Below are 21247 nucleotides of genomic sequence, written 5' to 3' on the forward strand. Positions count from 1 at the left end.
GGCTTCACAAGAAGGAATGTATTTAGAGATGTGTGTGCCTGTGTGTGGATGTGTCTTTCCCACTGTTTGCATGTAATTGGGCTAAGACTTATTCAGGAAGAGGGATGTGATTTGTAGCCTACTCAATGATGCTTGGGATAAGGTGGGCTCTTGTTCACCTTTTCTTAAAATAGCTCCCAAGTACCCATCTTTGCTGTGAATCTCCATGGAACTTGGTGTGCCTTATTTCTGAGTAGAAATGCATGATATGTCTTGCTTCCCACGCTTGGATGAAAGACTCAGACCCTTGGCTTGGGAATTTCCCAAAGCTTCATTACCAAATCAGCATACAGACTCAGTAGCAGCTTCAAGTATAGGACACATCGTTTAATAGTGCATAAGCAGAGTTCTAGGATATATGGCTGGGCATAAGCAAATATTTTGTCCCAACCCTTGACATGCCCCTTCAAGCCTGCTTTTAAAGAGCAGGTGGAGCCAGTCTGTCTTGCGGTTCTCGTCCCAAGTAGGAAAGCTATGCTTGCAAGCAAATGTTTCTACTGTGGATGGGCTGCTGCTGGGTCTGTTCATGCTGGCACAGACAGTGGTGCATGTTTGGTGATGGGACTTGAGCCCAACCCTCTGACTGTCCCACCATCTCCAGCTTAGCCAACTCCACCAATTGGTCACCTGTCTCTTCAGCTCTTTAGGAGGCTACAGACTGACTCAACCAATTCTCCCTGGTCACTGGGAAGCCAAGTGACTGTGTGTCAGAGCCCTCTTCCATATCACTGCCCAAACTCTCCCTACCTCCAATCCTAGGGACCTCCTTCTCTGGCAGATTCTGCCACTCCCAAACTGCCCCGCCAGCATAGCTGCCAAGTCTCCCGTTTTTCGTGGGCAACCCCCGGATTTTAATCCGTTACCCACTGTTATCCCAAATAGAAAAAAACCCCGTACATCCCAACTTCCTACCTGCCAGGGAGGCTCCTTCTGCGCATGTCTGGACATGCGCAGAACCGATTTCGGGTGCCACTCTGCCCATGTCTGGGCACCGGAAGTTGCTTCTACGCATGTCCAGACCCACAACATTGGGAAGAGATTATTCAGAGCTATTGTCTTCTGCAAGGTGAGAACCAAATGTCCGAGATGAGAAATTTTGATATACTCATGTGAGGTTCTGCATAACCATCTTCCTTTCAAAATAGGTAGGAGTTTTTTTTAAGGAAAGGAAGAAGCAATATTTATATAATATCTTATTCATGGTTTTGGATACTGGCCTTTTTAGAAAGCTTTCTTTCTAGTTCAGTTACATCACTTGTTGTTTATGTGAAACAATGCTACAAAACCTCATTTTAATTCTGGAATGAAAAAAAAAAATTTGAAAATACATAACATATAAATGGAAGGAGAAGAGCAAACATACATAAATTTACTGTAGGTCCTAAATTATGTTTGTAAAGTGGTTAGTAATATATTCTTGTTTAGTAATATATTCTTGTGCTATTGAAAGCATCAAAATAGTCTCTTTATGAAGAAGGATGTATGAGGGCACACCGAACCTCAATAAAACAAGGCATGAGGCAGATTCTAAAGCAGCAAACAGATCAGTCCTACATAACTTGTTATCTAGAAATCTAAACTGGGCCTTCTGGCCCCTGGACACCCCTCCCTCACAATTTATTATGATCCCAAGGAAACCAAGAATTGTAATATGCCTTTAATGCATCATCCTGAGTCTTGTGGGTTGTAAGCCGTAAACAGACAAACGTCTTTCAGTTGCATTCTGTATGACATTTTGCAGCACAATGCCCACTTACCCTGTTCTGGGTGGGCGGTGGTTGTGGCCCCTCACAAGCTGGCCACCATTTTCAGGTCCTGGACTCACGGCTAGACATTGAAGATCAGCCAACCAGCCACATTGCAGAGCAGGATTGCCCGTCAAATACTCTAAGACACTCGAGAGCTTTGCTGGTGGACCGGCACATACATGCTTCCACTCCGGTCCACTGGCTACACTTAACAACCAACTGCTCTTGGCACCTTCGATGCATTCAGCAGAAGAGCAACCCCTTGCTTTCATTCTGCACAGTATTTTGACTTGTCTAACCAGGTTTTGCCTCCTTGCACTCTACCTGACCTCTCTACGATTCCCAATGGAATTTGGGGACAGAAATAAATTTGCCTTCAAACAGACTGGGACCATTTGGAGGTTTAGCCTTCCCCATAGCAGGTGGCAGGTGAGGCATTGGATGGAATCCTAGTCAGCAAGGTCCTGGGTGAATGGGAGCATTTCCCAGACCGAAGAACATGTGTGTACTCAGGGTGCCCCATTAGAGGGTTGTAGATGAAAGAGGAGAGCAGACAGGCCATAGAGCTTCCACCAGAGGCCTGGGGATGGCCATCCCCAGTAGACTGGCATCTTGGGGAGGCCACAATTCTTGGCACGACCCTGTAAAAAGTTTCAGCCCTCCAGCGAGAGGCTAAAATGGATAATATACTCAATGTTGTAGCCAAACTCTTCCAACATCTGAAATCAAAGTTGTGGCTTTATCCCAGACTGTCCATTCAGCGTATTTGTTCAAGACTTATCACCAAGACTTTAAACGATTACTGCCACGGTTTTTCAAATAGAAATGTGATCAAGAAACCCAAATAACACGTTTTCATTTATCCGACATATATATTTTTCAATCGAAAACATGCAGTACCATAAATGATTTAACAAAATCTGATTCCATATACAGAACTACCGTACTTTGCACTCCTAGACCCTGGAAACAGATGCTCATCACAGCAGAGGATAGACATTAATTGTACATGTATATTTTCCTCGGAACTACTGGGCACATAATACATAAAGAACAGTTTTATAAGTGATGTACTCAGCCTGATCTGAAAGGCAATGAATCTTTCATAAACAAGGATATTAATAAAATGCTTTTTCTTTATTTTCCCCCCTCCCAGCTATTCTATCAAAACCCTTGCTGACAATTATTTGTTGTAATTCCCCACAGCTGAGGAACAGAATAGCGTTCTAGAAAATGAAGCTGCAGTAATAAACATTTTGTTTGGGCGTGAGAAAAATGCCAGCATCTAGCGGTGGACAAGAGCTTATTGTCTCTAGATGGAAGAATTTAGCACTGCCACCAAAAGAACACCAAGGCCTCTAGTAGAAGCCATAATGACAATGATTATCATAATTATTATTATTTGTAGAGTGCTTAAAATACATGAAGCACTCGCTATTCTTCTTGCCACATCTCTTAAACAAATTTGTAAGGATGCCTGGAACACATTTTTCGCAAAGATGTGGCCTGTGTTACCAACACGTTTTCTGTTGAATTTCCAATTGCATTTCTACTTCGCCACATTTTTAGGTTCCTTAAATGTAGAAATCATGCAAAATTCAGAAGGCCCTGCAAACATGACTGGCCATCTGGCACTTCAAATTAAAGTCGAGTCTCTTTGCTTCAAAGTGGTACCAAAATTTAGGCTGCACCAGATATCATTAGGAAGTAGATCTCTGCTCTAACTTCTGTTGAGAGACTACACTTGTCTGGCAGGGCAAAGCGTGCTGACGATGCTAATGTACATCGCAACATTGATTTCAGATGCAACTTTAGAGAAACCTAATTTTAACAAATGATTTCTAGTGCCATGAGAAGAAAGTGCTAGGCTTAGCAAAGTTACTTTGTTGACCCCAATACTCATTCCACTCTCCCTTCAATGTACTTTTATTGCCAAATCAGTCAGCATCCTCTAGGTCCAGATTTGGAGGCTACTCCATAACAAGTAAATAGGCTTTTCATCCTTCTCCAGTGGTGCTCGCCTCAAAAGAGTAAAACGTTTTCCAGTACCTGGTTCAGGTGTTCACAGATGTTCTATCCGTAAGTTCCCACTTCCTCCTCTACAAACATGACCCCCCCTTCTATTTCCCACCCAAACATCATAAACCTTTTGCGGGACAGAAAGAGGAAGCAGCAGGAGAAACTTGAACCATCCTTTTCACAGGCAGGAATGGGGATTGGCATTCCATGTCCCAGCATCCCTGACGGAAAAAAAAAATCTATTTGTGCCAATCTCCACCAATAGAGGTGTCAAGGGATGCTTGGAGTGTTGGGGTGGGCAGGATGTTGCTTGCCCCAACCCTCCTCTTGAAGAACATAATAGGGCCGCTCACATTTGCAACACCTGTACAGTGACTTACCGTTTGTGGAATTCTGTCCCCAGGGAAGCTTGCCAGGCACCTTCACTACATATCTTTAGGCACCAGGCGAAAACATTTCTTTGAGTAACATTCTATGGCCTTTTAAATGTGATTGTGGGAGGGGGTGTTATTAGTTTGTACTTCATTGGTATTTTGTGTTCCAAAAGTTTTCAAATAGGGAAGCTTGCCAAAAGCTAAGCCAAATAGAGGTGTGTGTTTGGAGGGAGTCTGTATTCTGTTGCAGGTGGCTGCTGAGCTAGTTTTGGAAATATTGCTATGATATCAGCCATGGCTTCAGTGGCCACGTTCCTTAACACCACAGTCCAAACTCAAGATCAGTTGCAACAAGAGAGTTTAGATTCAGCAGATCTTGGGTTTTTCTGGCCGCCACCTGGCATCAATCTCCAAAAAGAAGTATTCTGAGGCACATTGGACCAAGGCAAGATTTACACCTATTCTGAATACTTTCCATTCATGTGGCATAGGACACAAACCTCAAAACTCACGCCTGCACTCACTTGTCAGCTCAGCCAGCAGAAGCTCCCTCCCAGAGGGTCCTGAACAGAATTTGGACTAGAGGTAACTTATGCTTGTGTAAGTTATACCAGCTTTCCATAGTCAGGATTGTTCTGTAAGTCAATGCGCTCTGTACCATTATTTCACTATCATCTCTAGTTCATTTAATGCGCTCTCTTGACCACCCCTGTGAGTCCCATGTTTTCATGTGCTGGGCATGCAGAAGTGGTTATTTAATGAGCTACCACAGCTGTGATTTGAGATAATTTTCTAATCTCTTCTTCAATAACCAACTAAAATTGCTGAAAGGCGCAAATACAGGATGGGAGACACCTGGCTTGAGAGCAGTACATGTGAAAAGAATCTAGGAGTCCTGGTAGACCACAAACTTGACATGAGTCAACAGTGTGATGCAGCAGCTAAAAAAGCCAATGCAATTCTGGGCTGCATCAATAGGAGTATAGCGTCTAGATCTAGGGAAGTAATAGTACCACTGTATTCTGCTCTGGTCAGACCTCACCTGGAGTACTGTGTCCAGTTCTGGGCACCACAGTTGAAGAAGGATACTGACAAGCTGGAACGTGTCCAGAGGAGGGCAACCAAAATGGTCAAAGGCCTGGAAACAATGCCTTATGAGGAACGGCTTAGGGAGCTGGGTATGTTTAGCCTGGAGAAGAGAAGATTAAGGGGTGATATGATAGCCATGTTCAAATATATTAAAGGATGCCATATAGAGGAGGGTGAAAGGTTGTTTTCTGCTGCTCCAGAGAAGCAGACACAGAGCAATGGATTCAAACTACAAGAAATAAGATTCCACCTAAACATTAGGAAGAACTTCCTGACAGTAAGAGCTGTTCGGCAGTGGAATTTGCTGCCAAGAAGTGTGGTGGAGTCTCCTTCTTTGGAGGTCTTTAAGCAGAGGCTTGACAGCCATATGTCAAGAATGCTTTGATGGTGTTTCCTGCTTGGCAGGGGGTTGGACTGGATGGCCCTTGTGGTCTCTTCCAACTCTATGATTCTATGATATTTATGTTACCGTCAGACTAAATGGGAGCCCACCTCTGCAGGCAATATTAATTTTACAAAGCCTTTCTGTATTTATGTTTAGATTTCCACAGCATCTTAAAGTTTCCGGAGACAAGTCTTGAAAAATACTGACTGGACTGGTTTTTGAAGGTAATTGGTTTCATCCTATGTAATGGTGCATAATTTGCTCCCTTTTGTGCAAAGAAAGTAATGGTCTATCATGTGTTTTGGTTTGGCTCTTGCTGAAAACCTTTGGTGCAAGTGCCCTATGCGTCCATGCTAAGTTGAATTCAGAAATAAGGCGGAAATACAACAAAGAGCCATGGTATTAAGAAACGCAGCATAGGATCTTCTTCCACTGACCCAGGAATACCATAAAACACCAGGTTCGGATGGCAATTGCGTTTTCAAGATTTGCACGTTCAAATTGTAGGTCTCCTCTTCATGCTTCTGTTCTGACCCGTTTCTATCACTGCATGACACAGAGAGATCAGAAAGATTATTCAAAACCTCAGGATTTTTCTCTCCTTTTTTTCTTCTGTAGCACTGATTAAATCCACTGTAGGTGCTGGCCATGATTCTCTGTTGTATCACACTCTTTTAACTTTCGTCTACGAGTTAGGCTTTGTGTTTTACCTGAGAGATTATGTTAGTAGAATAATGGTATTATTGTGGTGTTGGGACTCAATATTCTATTCCTTCTTTCCACAGGAAATGTTCAGCAATTCACATATTGATTGATTTTGCTGTTTATTGTATTTTCCACCACTGATAATCTAACAAAAGCTCAGAGTTTTTGGGCTACTCTGCTATCGTTTGAGGGATGTGGGTTGGGAACACCTACAACAACCAGGAGGGAGCGTCCTGAAATATTGCTCTAGATGCCCAGTACTTCTTCTCTACAGGTTGTCAGCATCAATAATTGCTTCCAAGCCCAGAAAAGATGCTTGCAAGAATGAAGTCAGATGAGAATGTGAGTATATACAAAGTTCTGGAATCAGAAGCAAGTGTATTGGTAACCATGGCAACACATACATAGAGGGCTGTCACAAAGGGTGGTGATTAGAAACCAGCTTATAACTGAAGGAGATTTCTCAAGTGATGGAGGCAGAGATTCAGCAAACTTCACAGTTACAGGAGATTTTATTTCCCCAAGCTCCATGTTGCTTTGCTCAAGCAAAAGTACTGTTTTGGGGGGTGGGGCAGAAAAAAAAAGTCTCACTGAGTTCTGATGTTTATGAGCAAGGTAGCATGGAAAGTGTATGGGACCCAGGTGGCGCTGTGGGTTAAACCACTGAGCCTAGGGCTTGCTGATCAGAAGGTCGGCGGTTCGAATCCCTGTGACGGGGTGAGCTCCCGTTGCTTGCTCCCTGCTCCTGCCAACCTAGCAGTTCGAAAGCATGTCAAAATGCAAGTAGATAAATAGGAACCGCTACAGCGGGAAGGTAAACGGCGTTTCCGTGCGCTGCTCTGGTTTGCCAGAAGTGGCTTTGTCATGCTGGCCACATGACCTGGAAGCTATACGCCGGCTCCCTCAGCCAATAATGCGAGATGAGCGTGCAACCCCAGAGTCAGTCATGACTGGACCTAATGGTCAGGGGTCCCTTTACCTTAGCATGGAAAGTATCATATAGACTATGGGTAAGCCCTGGGGAAAAGTTTCCTGATCCTGTCTCTTAGTTATCCATCTGGAATTTTCATCTTTCAAACATGGGCTAAGTAGACATGGCAACACATCAATTGATTTACGTGCATGGAATCCAACTCTGATTGCAAAATATAGTTAACAGATGTGGTTATGTGACATTCTTCTGCTGGGAGGGAGTAGCCTCTTTTTTCACACAAGTAGGGCTAATGCAGAACTCACCCTCTAGCCTTCTATTTTCAGGGGATCCCTAATACACACTTATCTCCTCTTATTATTACTGTATATAGAATTCAGATTATGAAAAAATTACAGAATTACACACCACGCTATCCAACATTCAGTCTACTACTAGCAGATGTCTGGAAAATAAAAAAGCTTGAACAGCCAGTCATTGGGACACAGATATTTTTATTTAGCTAGCAAATGGGTCTGAATGGGAAAACCTCACATTTCCCCCACCCCCATTCCCAAACTTGCTCAAGGAGCAGCAGCACCCATCAGAGCTCCACACAAAGCTTTATCCCTGCTACAGTTGAGGTCATTCATGTAATTAGACTCTCCTACACCTACTATTGAAACCAGACTCATTTTGGTGCCTTGATAAGAGTTCAATCATGCTTATGACATAATACAGCCAACAGTGACGTTCATGTAAAGTCTGAGGGCATTTAGTAACCACAACAATATGACTTATGCAGCTCATTCGTATACAAGGCAGAACTTTGCAAAGGCAAGGTGATCCATGTAGTTTGGACATCTTTTGCGGGGGTTTCATACATGCAAAGCAGGTGCTCTGCTACTGGGACACATTATGCCCAAATAACCTGATTTGCAATGTTTTTTGTCTTTGTACACACTGGTATTACATAGCAGACTTATGTGGCAGTCTTCCAATGTGGTGGTGTGTGTGGGTTTTTGTTTTTTTAAGAAAAGGAAAAGAATTGAGGGAATCTCTCCCACTTTGAAGTGAGGAATAGGCTACATAAACCTTTCTCTCCTGGCTATTTTGCTACTCAAAATCTCCTCCCTGCTGCTCTTTTGCTTATGGAATAAAATATATATTTTATACTCTGGTTGGAAAGGCAACCTGGCAGTAAGGATTTTAACAGGAAAAAATGTCTAGCTGAAAAAGGTTAAGCAGTTCCTTCCCCTCCCCTGCTATATTTCCACTTAAACTGGCAGCTTACTTTGAATGATTTCAAATTTTTAAACGTGTCAGAAGATTGTTAGTCTTCTGCCATGTAATGACCAGTTCATCCCTTAGTTTCAGTAACTTACAACAATAAATGGATGATCCTTATGGTAATGGAAATTAAGCCGAGTTTGATTAGAACAATGATGGGATCAAGAAACACATATAAGCATTATAACATTTTTGTCTCTCTTACTGCACTTCTAGGCCCCAATGGAATTGACTTAGAACTGCTGCATGTTATCTTTACGTGATGTGATGAGCTGCCGTTTGCCTGTCTTCCACAAGCTTCTCACATGCAAGAAACGTGTAAAAGCATTGAAAGAGACAAGAATTCACATGCTTTCATAAGAAGTTAAGGTAGATTTTGTGAGTGTTCCTTTGGATCTCCTTCTTTGTAGCAAAGTCCCATTGGGTCAAAAGGCTCAGTCTTCCCTCAGTGTCGAGATGTTTCCCAAACACACAGAACATACCGGTAGCATCAGTGCAATCTCGGAGATGATGCATAATTCTAGTGGGAGGGACAGTCCATTATCAGAGAAACAATCAATGTGTTGTTAGTGTTGAATCATTTCTGATGAAGAAAGAAGCTAAACCTTTCCAACCTTCATTCATTACTTTAGGAGGAAACATTATTCTCTCTTGTCTATTGTCTGAGTAAATGGCAGAGAGCGTAAACCATTTCAAGATAAGGCCTTGAGAGAGAACAAGAGACAGAAAAATAAATCAGTTACCTACATTTTCTTTTAATAAAACTATGGTTTAAAAAAGTGACAGTGTGCTATGACGGTTTCAGAGTTAAAATGTCTAGTGCTATGAAAACCATTCATTAAGCTGCTCCAGTCCTTTTGAAGAGTTGGTCTTGGGCATGGCTAGCTTGCTATGTCTGCATTACACAGCCTGTAGAGGAGTATCTGAACTTGCCCCTTTTGTGTTCATAGAGGGGCTCCTACAACAGGTGGTCGATTTTTCCTTGTTCAGCCACTGAGCAGTGTGTAATGACTGGAAAAGGCATCAAATCCTCATTATTTTTCCTCCCCATTTTAAACTTCTTCAAGTTGTGGTCAACAGACTGCCGAGTGTATCTATTGATCCTTATGCTCAACAAAGTTTTGTTTCTCTGACAGAAAAATCCACCTAGAAGTCAATAAAATCCACCGCTGACAAAAATCATGGCTGCTTTATGACTACAACACAGGCCCCAGCTCTTCCGATGTTCAGAGAGGCCATCTGCAGAGAAGAAACAAATATCAGCTTCAGAGTTTACATTTGGGAGTGAAAAGGCTGCAGTTTTGTGGCCTGTACTTCTGAGGTGTCAAAACAAGCAACTGGTAATTTAACAACACATTATACAGGGAACCTAATATTGCTGCGCCCTGCTTGTTATGCACGGAAGCATTGCATTAGTGGTGAAGTTATGAGCTAGAGTTGAAACCCTGGCCCAGTGCCTCGCCTCCACAACTGGTATGAGGGACATAAAGATCTACAGTATCTGCAAACTGCAGCTAACAAATCCTGTTCTCCATTACTCATTAATAACCTTTTAAATTATGGAACTGTTACAGCTTCACACATGTATACATTAACTGTCTCCAAGTATTCCACAGCATTCATGCTTGCTTGTTTTAATGTGGTGCCTTCTGCAATGGTAAGTAGATGATTTAACAAGACCCTGCTTAATGAACATGTGTTTGTGAGTAGCTCAAGCGATATAGACTCTGTTGATCATGTTTCTCTGTGCTGTAACAGGGTATAGGAAAAGGTTGATTCTCCCTCCATTGAAAATTCTCGGAAGATCTCCTGAAAATTTGGTACTGTTTTGCTTAAGGGATGACTCTTCCTAAATTACTAAGACAATTCAAGAGGAGGAAATTGACTTCAATGCAGATCAAGATAATTCTTTTGCTGGCTTCTTGAAAAAAATCTAAAAATAAATAAGTTTTATTTGTATGTGTTTTCATTAAATTTATATGCAACATTTTAATGTTCTCTACAGTTAGGCACATTAAAAACAAATTGACAAATAAAATGAAGACACAAGTAAAAAGTGTACTTTGCAATGTGGAGTCTGAAAACTACAGTAAGCAGGACTTCCGCTCGTGCTCGTGGGAGTTATGGCTGACCCGTACCATCGCTCCCGACTCCCATGAGGAATTTTGGCGGCTGCCAGGGGAGTAAGGCAGTCCCCTGACCCCCCGGGGGTGACGGGGGGGCCGCTGGCCCGCGGGTGCCCCTTAACCCACCCCGATTCCTGAAGGGGTGGGGGGGACTGGGCTAAGCACTCATGGGGGCCGGAACTCCTGGAGGCCCCCCATGCGAGCACGAACACCATGATTAAGAAGAATAATTAGATTTAAAACCATGGACATGCTTCAAAGGAAAGGGAAGAAGATACTGCCAGGACTTTATCAGCTTCTGAGCGAGAAGAGCCGAGAGAGTATTTTATCAAGAGAAAAGAATGACTGGGGCGGAACGAAAAGGGAAGTGAACTTTCTATTTTCATATTTTAAGACGTACATATAACTTTCCTGGACAGACTGCCTGATTATTTTAGACAAATGAGAAATGGAAATGAACTGTGTGGCATTGGTTCTTATTTAAATAGAGGATTATCATCTGGTATGTTTTTAGAAAATGTTTTTTTTAACTGGAAACCCCCCCTCCCCGGAACGTTTATCAGTACTGCCTGAATGCCGCTGACGAGTGGGATTTACGAGCTGTGGCGTCTTTGGAATCTGAGAGCTAATTGTGGTTTAATCGGAGTCTCGGACTGCAGGGTTCAGCAGAAAGGTGAGGAAAGCTATAAATCAATTACGGCCCCTCGCTAAAAAGCTGTTCTCTCGCTAAGTTCATAATCAGTTTGGAAGAAGAAGGTACATCCCGAGGCACTCAAGATGGCGCTGAGTTGTGGCGTATGTGAAAATTGATGGATAGTAGCAGCCAAACGGGAGTCTCGGAGTGCGGGGACCAGCTGAAGGATGAGGAAGGCTGTAAGTCAATCATAAGAGGTTATACATAATGTGAAACAGCTGTTCCACGCCAAAAGCTGGACTCGTGCAAAATCTATAAGAAGTTTGGAAGAAGAGTGCATAGAATCCGAGATTCCTAAAATGGCGCTGGTTTGTGTCGGACTGTTGACGTGGCAAGAAAGGCATACTGGACTAAGAGAGATTTATGGGGAGGTTGGACTGGATAAAAAACCCACACAGGAAAAATGGACAGTGTTAAATCTTGTTTGATGCTTATCTCAGAAGCTGCGATGAAAGATAAAAGAGAGAGGAAAACATCTAGAAGGATTATTGAAAAGATTGGGACTATGATGGATAACAGCAAGATTTTGACAATAGGATTAGGATGGCAATGTTAACAGCTGCTTAAAATCCCAGGACTTTGGAGCATGGGGAGTCGAAAAAAAATTGTTTTAAGGATTTGGCATAATATTTGGCTTAATTGATATGTATATGTATAATTGGATATAATTGAAATAATTGAATTGTGTTTTTTTTAATTGGAAAATTTAATAAAAAAGTATTTATAAAAAAAGAAAACTACAGTAAGCAGTAGTAATTTCAACTATGGGGAACTCTGGAATTGCCACTTTTTTTCTCTAGAGCATAGTGAAAGATATTGGTTTACATTCAGTATCACATTTCTATTCTTGTGACATTTATACTTACTTAAATTCTTCCTATGATTTTGGGAATAAAGTGAATGATGAAATATAAAGCCAAAATCATTGACTTTCCAGGTCAGAATTACTTTCCTTCCTGCTATATAATTTATCTGCAGGAGGTTTGTTTTAAAGAAATGCAAAATAGCACTTTAACAAATGGACCACACGCTCTTGCCTTTCTTGTAAGGCAGAATAGCTCGGAGGCACACCCTTCTTATATTCAGTAAAAACTGTCATCCATGTTACGATCCTAAATCGCAATGTGTAAGCTCCATATTTGTAGCATTTACATATGGAGAAGAGACAGACTTTTTAGCATAGTGGTGGGAAGACTTTGCCTTTCCAGATGTTGCTGAACTACAGTTGCCATCAGCCCCAGCAAATATGGTCAATGGCAAAGGATGATGCGAGTTTCCGTTCAGCAATATCTGGAGGGCCAAAGGTTCCTAACCTCTGTTTTAGCAGATTCCCCTTCCCACATTAAAAGCTTGCGGCATGAACAAATGGACAGGCAGGTTGATGTGACAGATCGTGAGTTAGCAATATAATCCATCAATTCCAGTCTTCTTTCAAGCCTTTTAAGTGAGCTACCTTTAACTCCCTTACCCTCAGCACAGACAGAGGTGTCTCCTCCATCTTGGCTCAGCCAGGACCCAGGCAGCTGAGCCCGAGCCCAGTGGATCTTAAACTGGCATAATCCCTGGGAAAGAGGCATGGGACTAGAGAGGGGCAGGTTTGCCTGGGTCCAACATGACTTGGTGACTCAGCACAAAACACTATTTTAAAGTCTTGTGTTCCATCTGCCAGGCTTAGGCAGAGAGCAGCAGCCATGGTTGCTGAACATGGTTTGGATCTAGTGCAATTTTATGCTGGTTTAATTTATGCCAGTTTCTTGTGTATGGGATTGCTCCCTTAATCATGTCTATTAAAGTCAATGGGTCTACTCTGAGCAGAACTGGCATTAAATACCATCCTGCAAGCATACATAAAATAGTATTAGTTACAGGTAGGTACCGGTAGCTGTGTTGGCAGCACCGTCTTAAGCGTTCCCGGTGCGTGGTGCACCGGATCCCTCTGGCGCCCGCCGGATCCCTCCAGCGCCCTCCCGCCCCGTTCCGGCGCCCTCCCACTCCGTTTCCCAGCGCGGTGGGCGGGTGGGCGCCGCGCTCAGCGCCGGTGCAACAGGCGCTGCTGCGCGGCAGGCGGGCGGGCAGGCGCAGGTGCGCGGCGGACTGGTCGGCCAGAGGGTGGGTGCAGCTCGCGGCGCCCTCCTGGCGGGCCGGCGCCATGGTGCCCTGCGCCACCCAGCCTGCACGTAGGGCCGGATCTGTGTGTTGGTCTGACGTAGTCGAAACAAAATAAAAAAAATTCCTTCCAGCAGCACCTTAAAGACCAACTAAGTTTTTACTTTGGTATGAGCTTTTGTGTGCATGCACGAAATGAAAATGAAATGAAAATTTTAATTTCCAAATAATTCTACACTCATAAAGTTTCTAATAAAGGTTTGGGACATGTAGGAACAGAAAAGCTGGCACTTTTGAATTTGCCACAAATGCCTAGCAATTTTTAATCTGTTAGGGCATTTTTCTATATGGCAAATATGAATTCTAACACTTCCCATAGTAACATATTTCTCTTCCTGTGAATTCAAGCCGAATAGTAAGGATGATACAGATGGAATGGATATTATTCTGACTTTTTGTTGAAAGTCTGCATCCTTACTCATGGGCTTTGTTGCCTGATGCAGCAATGCCCACAACAGAAACAACAAGAAGGGCACCCCCTTGTTTCCAATTCCTATTGCACTTTGCTTGGAGGCCACTGGCTCTTGGCTTCAAAATGTATGCCACAACTACCTTGGGAGACATGGCTTCAAATGCCAATTAAGCTAAGCATAAACTCAGTGGGGTGCTTCAGACAGTCTGCTGTCTGTGAGACTGAATTTCCAGGAAGAAATTATACCCTCCCTTGCTGGGATGTTTGGAGGGCAAGAACTGCAAAACATACTTACTTGGAAGGTGTCCCACTCTAATCAATGGGGCTTCTTTCCAAGTAAACATTGATTGGGTCATGGTATAAAACTGAAATGCCGTTTCAGTGCAACAACAACTTTGAAAAATAGTCACCGCAAACTATAAATTGTAGTTAATAGAAAGGACTTTTTAAACAAATGCTATTGTATATACACAAAACATAAAACTGGGGTGGGGGGGGGGAGACACCCTCGTCACAAATATAAACACCAGAGACTTGTAACAAACCCTGATGTATTTTCAAGCTGAAGTATTGTTAAATATGAAAGCAAAAAAGGAAATAAGGATTCCAGTGAGATATCTGACAAGTAAGGTTATATGGATAACAAGATACTGCCATTTTATATAACTTTTTCTTGGTTTCCTAGAATTACAGTATTAACTCTCTTCGGAGAACTCTTACAGTAGAGAAAGCTAAACAGCAGTTATAATTGCATAGCTGCGGGGATCCTCACTGCCCACTAGTTCCAACAAGCCTTCTGTGAAAACTGTACAAAACATAAAACCACACAACTACCTGTGTCCATTCATTAGTTTGGGGGTCGTAAGACTCCATAGTGTTCAGGTATGTCTGCCCATCATAGCCACCTACTGCATACAATTTATCACCGAGGATACACACTCCAACAGCATCACGGGGCATGCTCAGTGGAGCCACCATTGTCCAAGTATCAGTTTTGGGGTCATACCTGCACAACGAAAGGGAAGGTATATCTCATGAAAGAAGATACTTGCAATCCATCACATATTCAACATCAGCGGAATTATTTGTTCATTCATTTGTCATGAACTTCCCAAAATCAACCTCTTTAGCAGGGGGGGAGGGGTCTGTTATGCAAAAAATACTGAATTCACAAAGGTATCTTCACTAGGTTCCTTTCGGCCATTCAAGTGCTTTTCAGACTGGTTATTATGTACTACACCTTAAGTCCCAACCAGCCCTATTAGTTCCCTATCTAATCAAGTCCCTCCTCCCCTACTATCCATTACAGCAAGGCTCCATCAGAACCAGAATATCCAACATGCAATGCTGGCCCACCAAACAGGTATCTCAGCGAGGTGCGAGAGCTTAGTATGTAGCTCCAAATTCTAGGTTTTAAAACTCAGAATCCCCACTTCAGTTTACTCTTGCAACTCATATGGTGAAAGACCTATAGGAGTTTCAGTAGACAGTGTCTATCTGTGCCTGACTGGTAACAATTGGACCTAATCCTATCACTTATTCAAATGCCATGCATAATTGCAATCTTAATGTAATCAGAAATTGGTTTCAAGCAATGGGTTCAAAGTATTGTAGGTTATAAATATCAAGGCGGCTGATATGTACAAACATGTAAATGCACTCCACATTTCCCCGGGGAAGCTCAGTTCAGCCTAGATAATCAGGTACTAGCCCAATCTGGTTACGGTTATGTTAAGAAACCGAATTGCACCATGCATCTCTGAGATTTTAGCTATGAATATAGTAATTTCCTTGTTGGATCAGACAATTTAGGCCCATGGTTCTGCTTTCAGCTGAAGAAAATCAGGGACTTCTAAAAGCTTGCAAGCATGGCATGCAAAAACAACCCCCTGTTGTTGTCCCCAAAATATGGCATTCAGAGGTATACTGGTCTGTGCACGGAGTTCCATTTAGCTATTGTGGCTTACGATTTATGAGCATCTCACTTCCATATGGAAGTGACCATACAGAAGGCTGACCGCCGAAGAATGGATGCTTTTGAATTATGGTGCTGGAGGAGTCTCTTGAGCAGGCATCCCCAACCTTTGGTCCTCCAGATGTTTTGGACTACAATTTCCATCATCCCTGACCACTGGTCCTGTTAGCTAGGGATCATGGGGGTTGTGGGCCAAAACATCTGGAGGGCCGCAGTTTGGGGATGCCTGCTCTTGAGAGTCCCATGCAAGAAGGTCAAACCTATCCATTCTTAAGGAAATCAGCCCTGAGTGCTCACTGGAAGGACAGATCCTGAAGCTGAGGCTCCAATACTTTGGCCACCTCATGAGAAGAGAAGACTCCCTGGAAAAGACCCTGATGTTGGGAAAGATTGAGGGCACTAGGAGAAGGGGACGACAGAGGACAAGATGGTTGGACAGTGTTCTCGAAGTTACCAACATGAGTCTGACCAAACTGCGGGAGGCAGTGGAAGTCAAGAGTGTCTGGCGTGCTCTGGTCCATGGGGTCACAAAGAGTCGGACACGACTAAACAACAAAATTTATGAGCACATCCATCATTAAATTATCTAATTCTTTTAATAAGCCATCTAAGCTTGTGCACATCACTATATCTTGTATGGGTGACTTCTGCAAGTTGATTCTGCTGGTGAGGTAACATTTACAATCTCTGAATCTTGACTTCCAAACCATTTTGGGTAAGGAATAGAGTGATTAAATGCCCACTTCACTTCAGAGTTGGCTATCAAGCATATTGAATTTGCTATATGACCTGGTCAGAGTTCCCATCAATATGAACTGGTTCTTAGATACATCTTAGGTGGACATTAAAAAAATGTATGAAGTATGCAAACATCAAGTAGCATAGAATGTGAGCGTCTCCAGTGGGTTAAACAATATTATTTAGTAAGATTTATCTCCTAACTAAATAAAGTTGAAGATATTTGACTATTGTCAGCTTATATTAAATACTGATTGTCAAAATAGCTTCTACTTTTAATTCTCCATTAGTTAGAAAATTGGATTTAATTGGGTGCCATTGTTTCCTGTGAAAGCACTTAGAGCATTTCTTTTGTTACTTCATTTGTTAAAACATTCTGTATGTGGAACATTAGGCATTTTTACGATTAGCACTGTAATAAAAACTCTCAATATTTTCCAATTTCAAATTAATATTAATGAGAAGTTACTTTATTAGACTTTCATAACAATTATTTCACTATAGATGATGCTGGGGATTGTAAGGGCTTTTAACAAGTGGAAAGCTCAAAAGCCTTTCTCCTTGCCTTCAGCTTGGTCGTTCAAATTGATTTCTTTTTGTATTCAGGAACTTTATGATATCTCCCGCTTCACCCTGGGGCACATCAAGTTATTACAGAGATGAAGCATGCAGCCATTTCTTTAGCAGAAGAAACAGCATTGCAAAAAAGAAGGGAACATTTGAACTACAACACTAGTATCTTTTAGGTTCTGTTTTGGGTAGTTCCAAGTATTTTATTAGTCCCTTGCTACTTGCATATTAGAAAAAACAAAATATAGTACAAACAAAAACAAAAAAGAGAGGTAGCATTCTTGTTTGGACTGTATTTTGTTTTTGTGGGTTTTCACCTTGATTTCTTTGTGTGCATATTAGAAAAAAACAAAAGGATAGTAAAAAAAAACAAAAAGAGGTAGCATTCTTGTTTGGAGTGTATTTGTTTTTGTGGGTTTTCACCTTGATTTCTTTGTGGTTGAAAACGACAGTCCTGCATAAAGCACCCTATTAAAGTTTATTTCCCTCAGGCGTGTGAAAATAAAAACACGCACTTGATAATACTGATTGTAATATGTCCATCAGCCACAGGACCGCAATGGTCTCGAGGTCGATGCCCCCTTTAGTCTTAATTTCATGTAATATGTAACTATGTGTAACACACTGTTTTTTAAAACAAAAACTGTACTTGCTTTTTGAAGGCGTAAGGTAAAAGGTAAAGGTAAAGGAACCCCTGACCATTAGGTCCAGTCGTGACTGACTCTGGGGTTGCAGCGCTCATCTCGCATTATTGGCCGAGGGAGCAGGCGTACAGCTTCCAGGTCATGTGGCCAGCATGACAAAGCTGCTTCTGGTGAACCAGAGCAGCACACAGAAACACCGTTTATCTTCCCGCTTTAGTGGTACCTATTTATCTACTTGCACTTTGACGTGCTTTCAAACTGCTAGGTTGGCAGGAGCTGGGACCGAGCAACAGGAGCTCACCCCGTCGCAGGGATTCGAATCGCTGACCTTCGGATCGGCAAGCCCTAGGCTCTGTGGTTAAACCCACAGCACCACCTGCGTCCCTTAAAGGGGAGGTAAGGTAAGATAAGATAAGATAAATAAACAAGTCATCTGATAACAAGTCAGGGGAACAATTCTATACGGAAGAAGCTGGCATGAAGGAAAATAAATGCAAATTAAGCTGGTGTAAAGCTATGCCAGAACAAAACTCACTCTCACTGAGCTGGCCTAAGACTAGCAGAGGGGATACAAGCCTTTATATAGTGTTTGAATTACGGCATTGTTTATGCTGGCTTAAATACGTGTAACCTCTACATGTCTGGATCACCTTGCCGAAACAGTAATGCAAGGGCTTGCATGTTGGAATTATTCTGCAGAAAACTGCGCAACACACAGTTTATTGCCGGAAGGACTCAGTGTTGGGGCAGAGCTAAAAGTGCTCCTCCACTCTGCAGAACACAGCTATGCCCCAGATGTCAGAGAATGGGGTTAGTGTGATAGGTAGAGCAATGGTCTAATTACAAGGAAGTTTCAAATCAATTCTGAAAGAGAAGAACAAAGAGCTGACAAGCCATTTTTTAACTGGAAGTTTATAGCACAAATTATTCTGCGAAAGTGTTACATCTCTGTCATTTATTGATCGGCATAAACAGATTTTAGAAATATTTCCAATGACGAAATTAACATGGGAGAGCAAAGGAGGAAGCTTTGCTTAAAAATGGGTTGTATTTATTGTACTTGGGAATAACTAATTTCAGAACAATGTTCAGCTTTATATATTCTTATTGCAATTAACATGTAGCTGTTCTTTTAAAAGTTTATTTTAATAAATTCAAGTAATAAGACAACAGAATACATATTTATAGAATTAAGGATGTTTAAGGAAGATAGGGAAGACTCAAGTTTGCATTCAGAATCACCAAGTGCAAACACATACAGAATGAGTACCTTTCAACATAGTCCAGGAGTCTGGAGCAGTGGTTAGAGGCTGGAGCATCATGGCCTCCGACTGCATAGAGGAAACCGTCACAAGTAGCCACCCCAACACCTCCTCTCCTTTTACACATTGGAGCGCACATGTTCCATTTGTTTGTGTGGGGATCATAATACTCCATGGAACTCAAACAAGAACTTCCATCTCGACCGCCAACTGAATATAACCTAAAATAAACCACATACAAATTACTAAGCATAACGTACAGTAATAGAAACAAAATTGGGAAGCATGCACCTTTTCCCTCATATCTACAATCTGTTGAAATTTATCTCAAGAGCTTCTTTCCTTCAGTTTCCCAGGCTTTGGGTGCATGTCAGCTCTCACTTTTCCACTCATACAGGGGTGGATCTACTGTGAGACTAATGGGAGCTTAAGCTTCAGGGCCCCTAATCCCAGAGGGGCCCCAGAAGCAACTTAAAACATTGCTTAAAATTTGGGGGGCTACAGTGGTACCTCTACTTACGGATTTAATGCGTTCCGAACACTCATTCGTAAGTCGAAAAAAAATTGTAAGTCGAAGCAACCCTATCTAAAAATTCATAAGTAGAAAAAATCCTATCTAAACTGCATCCAAGATGGCGGACGGAGCTCCGTTCGTAAGTAGAAACATTCGTAAGTAGAGTTATTTGTAAGTAGAGGTACCACTGTATTAGACCGAATTTGAGTCACGCAAATCAAATTGATTTATTTTTTCTTGTATACATTTCCACAATCTAGAAGCTTGAGGGTCACGGGCACAGATGTTGTAAATGTGTGGTGGTCTGTCATGGAACAACTCCACTGGAGAAGAGAAAAGTGGTTACCCAGACCTCATGACAGTTCAAGCTTTGGGAGTCCCGAAAGGGAGGTCAGCCACTGCACTCATACAATTCATATGGAAAAAATGTGCCTAAACCATATGCTGAATAGCTATGAAAAGATATTTTAAAAACAAACAAACCCTTACATTTCTGCATACAAAATCCACCCACAGGGGCGTCTTAGTCATAGAGGCTAGTGGCGCGAGGCGCCAAGTTCTGGAGGATGCCTCCGCCATGCCGCGCCGCACCTCCCTGCTGGAGGAGCTGCCCTCCAGCTCCGCCGACAGTGCCCCCCTCACCCATGCCGCAAACTCCATCTTTCCTCACCTCTGGTGGGGATAGGTGCCGCAGCAAGGCAGCCTGGGTCTGTGAGCATGGAAAGCATAGGAAAACTCAGGGATGTGGAACTCTGATTAGAAACCCGCCTCAGCTTTGCTGAAACTCCGCCTCTGTTGAGCCGTCTCCAGAGCCTCCGTCCCGCCGGAGGAGCCGCCCTCTAGCTGCTGCCCGCCCGGAGGGAAATGTGGGGGTGGGGTGGGGGCAGCGGTGGAGCTTCATGCTCTGCCACCGGGGGCGGAGAGCAGGTGCGCTGCCCCCAGTGACGTGGCACGTGTTTGGGGGGTGGGGCGCGCAGCGATGTGTTGTACGTTTTGGGGGTGGGGCGGGCAGCGACGATGGCGTCCCTGGGATCGTGTCATTTGCGGCGCACCACCGCCCCTATCTCCCTACGCCCCTGGGTGGGGGGCGTCGGAGGGATCCTTGCACCATGGCGCCAGATAAGCTTAAGACAGCCCTGTCCACCCATTTCTAATTTTTGGCCTTTATACAAACTCCAGGTTTCCTCAAGCCTCTTAATAGCAGCGTCTTGTGACAGATTGTGCCATTTCAGCTCTATAAGAAGCAGTACATGAGTAATAAGATGACCAGTTCAGCATTAGTGGTGATGTGGTGTTGCAGATGGGGTGGGGGCTGAAGCTGAGAGGGAGTGGGTTACCTAAGGCCACCTCCTCAGTTTGTGGTGGAGGTGATCAGAACCGTAGCTAGGTGATCTTGCACCCCTGGCAGAAGCATCCAGATTGCACCCCCTAGCCGCGGACAAATTAGCTCTTCTTTCCACCTCTCCTCCAACCCCTCCCCCCCAATTCAATTCACCCTCTATTCAAAACCATTTCTTATGAGGCAATAATCAATATTTATTTTTATGGACATATTTTTAAGCTGATTTTGCGCCCCCCCCATCACCT

The 21247-nt window shown here is 42.9% G+C and overlaps 1 protein-coding gene across 1 annotated transcript in view; it reads right to left on the reverse strand.

Annotated features, from left to right (window-relative positions):
- Nucleotides 1-9294: 9294 nt before the first annotated feature.
- The window catches only part of KLHL1 (kelch like family member 1), a 125573-nt gene continuing 113620 nt past the window's right edge, over nucleotides 9295-21247 (reverse strand). The window contains exons 9-11 of the mRNA XM_088667464.1: nucleotides 19155-19367; nucleotides 14792-14963; nucleotides 9295-9798 (exon numbers count right to left, since the gene is read on the reverse strand). Coding sequence (XP_088523590.1) covers nucleotides 9739-9798; nucleotides 14792-14963; nucleotides 19155-19367 — 445 coding nt within the window. The 3' untranslated portion in view covers nucleotides 9295-9738. The remainder of the gene's footprint in view (nucleotides 9799-14791; nucleotides 14964-19154; nucleotides 19368-21247) is intronic.

Source organism: Zootoca vivipara, chromosome 4, assembly GCF_965207765.1.
Source record: "Zootoca vivipara chromosome 4, rZooViv2.hap1.1, whole genome shotgun sequence".
NCBI lineage: Eukaryota > Metazoa > Chordata > Lepidosauria > Squamata > Lacertidae > Zootoca > Zootoca vivipara.